Raw genomic sequence first — 5,187 nt, 5'->3', positions numbered from 1 at the left:
AATATGTCTAACTTGTGTGATAATGTTTAATACACCAACTAATTAATACCCAATTCTTGAAGCTAAGTAGTCTCATTGTTTAAGACGTTGTTATCTTCATTATTAGTGACAGGTGTATTGATTTATTAGGTACTTTTGAATATTATAGAGTATAATGAATAGAGTAATAGAGGAAATAGACTATTTTATTTTTCATTAAATAAGTGTCAAAAAGTAAGACCGCCGAATTAGTCATCAATTGCCAGCCGCCTAATTCTCTGTTCTTCCTTCCCATTGAAATGTATGCTTAATAAATTCTTGATTAATCTTTGTATATTTTGAAGAGTTTAACCAACCTGTATTCTAACTCATTTTAGATTAATATTGTGCTTAGTTTGTTAATTTGTTTAAATAAGTATTTAGAATTTAAATTTTGTTTTGTGTATATAATAATTTATTATTGGTCAATTTTAAATTTTTAACTTATTGAGTTAAGAAATATTATAAGATTTTAATAAACATAAAATAAATATTTTAAAATTAAATTTTAGATTTTTTTTATAATTTTTTTAAATAATAAATTTAACATATATTTTTAAGAAACATGTTAATTTAACCCTATTTCTAAAGGATTGTGCTATACATTACTATGAATTTTAATACCATGTTAATCTGACATGAGAATTTTTTTTTGAAAATAATTGTCACTATCCATGAGATGGAATACAAGTTTTGGCAAACTAATTTTTTATACAAGGATGAATAATATGGGAATATAAAAATACAATAATAATTATATTAAATAATGGAGAATGAATTTGTCGTTCTTAAAATTAAAGAGTAAATTAACAAATAAGTTTTTAAAAATTTATATTTTTGATAGATAAGAAGTCCATAAAGAGAAAAAGTATTAATAAAGTCCTTTACGAAAATAGATGTGAACATATTATCTCTAAATTAGTCTCTATAATTAAAGTAAAAAGTTTTAGTTTGATCTAACTTATCCATGTCTATATTATCATGAAGGACTTTAGTAGTACTTTAGCAGAAATTAATTTATCTAAAGTATAAATTTTAAGAATTTATTTGTCATTTTACCCTATAATTAATAGCGAACACTTTTCTTATTGAGCGTAATTAATAACGATACTTTTCTTAAAATGCAATGATGATTATTGAGCATAATTTAGAAATAACATACCATAGATGATTGATATTTTTAATTTTAAAAATATTTGATAACAAAAAAAATAACTAAAAAAATTAAAATTTAACTTATTTAACATTCATTAATTCTAAATCATTAATTATTGATAGAATTAATGAATGCTAAATAAAGTAAGTTTGAGTTGTTTTTTTTTTCTCCGACCTAGCATTACCATTTTAAATTTTAGAATAGCAAAATTACTATCCCCCCAAAATAAAATTCAGTGCCAAAATTATATATGAAAAAATAAAAACATTTCAAACTATTGAAACTTGGAAGAATAATTTACAAAAATTTCATCTATAAAACGACCCACTTTTAAGTTGAATTTATCAAATAAAAAAAAACTCAGTCTCTAAATATACCTTGTGAATGTTTGATCTTCCATAGATAATTTAGAAGAACGTGGTTTTTGTGACTAATGTTTGTACTTCATTACATATTTCAAAACCAAATATGGTAGTTGTAAGCAGAGACTTCTTCCACCACTTGATTAGGATACACATCATATTGATCATGAGTCAACATATAATTTGGTGAAAGTCAACAATCTTAAACCCATTTTAGGCTAATTAATAGAATGACAATAAATAAATAAATCATATCATACACACTTGAGCAATAAGCTTCCATCAAAGGCCTATGATCTATGACAAAATTTTAACACAAGATTCATAAATAAGCATTTTCACACACACTTGTGTCATGATAATGAACAAAGGCCTCAAGTTTGAACAGAAAAAACCTACATAGGCTTCTCAAAACAAAAGCATTTACATTGTCATGTTGTGCCACCTTCTTGTGATTGTGTGACTGCCTTGAGTTTCTGGTATGCGTCGGCGCTCGCATGAGCATAGTCCGATAACGCGCGGAAGAGCTCAGGTAGGCGAGTTTTGAGACTTTGTAGCGACTTCTCTCGAACCTGAAGACACAGTTTTTGGTGAGCTTCGACTTCCTCTTCCAGTCTCTTCTTCAAGCTCTCAACGACGAATTGCTTCTCCGAGACAGGGTTATTTGTGTTTACTTCCTCTCCTCTTTCGTGATCTGCTTCCTCGGACCCTCGCCGGAGTAAATACTTCTGGTACCATTCCTCGAACGCTTGGTTTTTCCGCAAGTATTCCTTTCTGGTTTCCTCGCATTTCTCCTTTAGCTTCATCTCTTCTTCTTGCTGATTTATGATCGTCTTGATCACGGCAGCGAAGGAGGAAATAGCGGATTTTGCTAGCTCATCCGGGAGCTTGTCAACGTAGTCATGCCAAGCAAGGAGGAGGGTTTGGATTGGAGGATTCTGGGCTTTGGGTGGGGACGAGATTTTCTCTTTTAGGTTGCTTTCGATAGGGATGAGGTTCAACTTGAGCCAGCTATGAAGAGCTTGTATGTATTGTTTCTGGTGAGTCACAAGCTTCTCGAATTGAGAATGCCATTCTTGAACAACATTCAGCAGTTGCACGCTGCGGTCGTAATGAGGCTTGGTTGTTTCCTTAGGAGCTTGCGAAATATCAACCGATTTGAGGTCCATAACGATTTTCAGCTGGCTGTCGTGATGCATGCACATAGTCTCCCACATGTTCGCCATCCTGCAAATAGTTCGAAACATTAATTACTCGGATCCTGGATTAGATTTGTTCAAAGAGTGCGCAACTCAAACTTACTCATTAACAAGAGCAACCAATTTCGGATACAACTGTGCGTCACGGATATGATTCACTTCGGAAACTGTTGAATCCATCGACTGCATGTCAACTATATATCTCGTGTGCAAATGACTTACTGCAGCTTTGGTTTTCTCCAAGGATTCAGCACTGGCACCGCGTTTCTTCTGCTTGTTTAGGATGGCGACTTTTCGCTGGTATTCGAACTTCATAAGCTCGCCTTGCTGTTCGACAAGCAGAGCAGCGAACCTCAATAAGGTATAAGCTTTTGTAAACCATTACAAGATACTAACATGAAAAATAACAGATAATGTGATTCATGAAGATAAGAAATGTCGAAAACGGAAGATGATACCTACCTTCACCTCCTCATAAAGCTTCTTTTCCCATGCTAACAACTTATCCAAAACAGTGGCATGAGTTTCATATTCTTCTGAATCGAAATCATCCTTGGCGCCGTCACCACCATTCGACACGCCTCTAAACGACCTATTCCAAGTGATCACGCGCATAACTCTCGCAGAATGATCAATGTGACCTGCAGCAAATCAGCACCATAAAACCATTCAATTCCCAAACAACCAACTAAAATACACTTCAATTGGCGCTCTCCCCATTACACATGCTCGCGCGCACACACACACACACGCACACACACAACTCCAAAAGGGAAACAAACAAATTCACTAAATCTCCTTTGGTTTCCCACAAAGACAGACTAATCCATCGTGGGCGTCTCCTACAGCTACGCTGGCTAATGGATTGCTGCATACAATACAATTCAATCATCCAGCCCAAGTTTTTTAAACAAATTCCATAAATAAACATGAGACACAAAATAACAACAACAGAGCTGATCCATAAAATGATCTGCATATATGAACTCGGGACTAAAATGACTAACAAAATCAAAAGAATGGAATTTACCCCTATTGTCAGCAAAATTGGAATGATAATGCAACCTAGTGGCTTCAAGCATCTTGTTAACTTCCTGAGAACTCTCAGAAGCTTTGAGGAAGTGATCATCAAGAAGAGTCAAAATCTGCAAAAGAGTAACACTTGGAACAACAACCTTCATTGCTCTTCTGAAATCAGCAGGTGCAGTTTTTGAATGCTCAATGTGCGTAGCTTCTGAGATCTCCAAGTCATGATGATCTTCCATAACCACAACACCACCTTTTTCTTTAACATTCTCAGGGGTCTTAGGTTCAACCTCTTCCTCCATTATAACACCATTCTTCTTTCTAACATTAACATGTTCAGTTTCTTCAACAACTTCTTCTTCTTCTTCTTCATTGATGACGTCATCATCTTCAGCATCACCCAAAGAAGGGCCAGGCATGTTATCTACCATGAAAAAATAGTCCCAGGCCATGCCTTTTGCCTCCGGCATCGGCGGAACTGCCTTCAGCTCCGGCGTCCTCGGCGGAGACGACGGCGGCGCGTCACCGGATCCACCATTTTTCTTTGAGACATTATTTTGTTGTTGTTCTCCTTCGTCCTCTTCGGCAATGGCGCCGGTGGCGTCCATTCCGGCGGCGATGTTACGGCGGTGCTGGGTGGCGATGGCGGGGGGCATGGTAACGGCGCGTTTAAGAGGGACAGGAGAAGGTGAGAAGCTCGGCAACGGAGGAGGAGGCGGAGGAAGGGTGTCGTCTATGGGAGGAGGAGGCGGCGGTTGGGGATTGTCCGCAGCGGATAGAGGCGGAGGAGGCGGCGGCGGATGGTGGTGGTTGTTGGTGGTGTTATCAAGGTGTTCGGCGAGGTTGGTCTCGCCGTGGGCGTAGTCGCTGAGGGCGGCGCCGGTGTGCTTGAGTGCGACGGCGTAACCAGAGTGACCGGCGGCGAAGGCGTTTCGGGCGACGACCGCTTCTTTCATAAGGGCTTTTCGGTCTTTACACCTTGCCACTGATTCCTCATTATCGATCTTAGATTGCGCGCAGCCCATTGCATAAAAACGCAAATGGGGTTCCGATTCTGAATGAAAGATCGGAGCTTGGTGAAGAAGAGAGAAAGAGAGCGGTAGCTAGCTCATGAAGATTGTAAGGGTTTTTGGGGTTTCAAAACGGCGTCGTAATGGGATAGAGTTCTTCGTTTTGAGTGCAAAGATGAGAATGAATGAGAGAGAGTGGTGGCAGTGGCAGAGATTCTCTTTTTCGGTCGCAGGCTTTGGTTACGAGGTGTCTTTATCGCTTCAATTTTTAAATTAACGGTCATATTATTATTATTATTATTATTATTATTGCTGCTTCTTTTGTTTTTGTTTCAGCCTCACCGCCTTCTCGTACAAATCTTAATCAATCTGGTTAAGCAATAGGAATTTTGAGGAGGAAAAAGGGTTCTTTATAC

The 5,187-nt window shown here is 37.4% G+C and overlaps 1 protein-coding gene across 1 annotated transcript; it reads right to left on the bottom strand.

The window, feature by feature from the left end:
* Positions 1-1,776: 1,776 nt before the first annotated feature.
* On the bottom strand, positions 1,777-4,978 carry LOC130956027 (protein ROLLING AND ERECT LEAF 2). The gene is made up of 4 exons (XM_057883049.1): positions 3,766-4,978; positions 3,198-3,376; positions 2,839-3,062; positions 1,777-2,763 (listed from the first exon to the last, which is right to left on the bottom strand). The coding sequence occupies exons 1-4, from the start codon at positions 4,784-4,786 to the stop codon at positions 1,968-1,970; spliced, it is 2,220 nt and encodes a 739-aa protein (XP_057739032.1). The 5' UTR covers positions 4,787-4,978; the 3' UTR covers positions 1,777-1,967.
* Between the last annotated feature and the right edge of the window lie 209 nt (positions 4,979-5,187).

This window comes from Arachis stenosperma, chromosome 10 (genome assembly GCF_014773155.1).
Source record: "Arachis stenosperma cultivar V10309 chromosome 10, arast.V10309.gnm1.PFL2, whole genome shotgun sequence".
NCBI lineage: Eukaryota > Viridiplantae > Streptophyta > Magnoliopsida > Fabales > Fabaceae > Arachis > Arachis stenosperma.
The sequence above is the reverse complement of the archived record's forward strand: the minus strand, read 5'-3'. Positions and strand labels throughout refer to the sequence as shown.

What these genes read in the sequence shown, in the direction of transcription:
- LOC130956027 (XM_057883049.1), bottom strand. Translation starts at nt 4,786, where the DNA reads ATGGGCTGCGCGCAATCTAAGATCGATAATGAGGAATCAGTGGCAAGG. An exon ending in CAATTTTGCTGACAATAGGG is followed by an intron (nt 3,377 to 3,765) that starts GTAAATTCCATT and finishes GATTTGCTGCAG; the next exon opens with GTCACATTGATCATTCTGCG. An exon ending in AGCTTTATGAGGAGGTGAAG is followed by an intron (nt 3,063 to 3,197) that starts GTAGGTATCATC and finishes CTTGTCGAACAG; the next exon opens with CAAGGCGAGCTTATGAAGTT.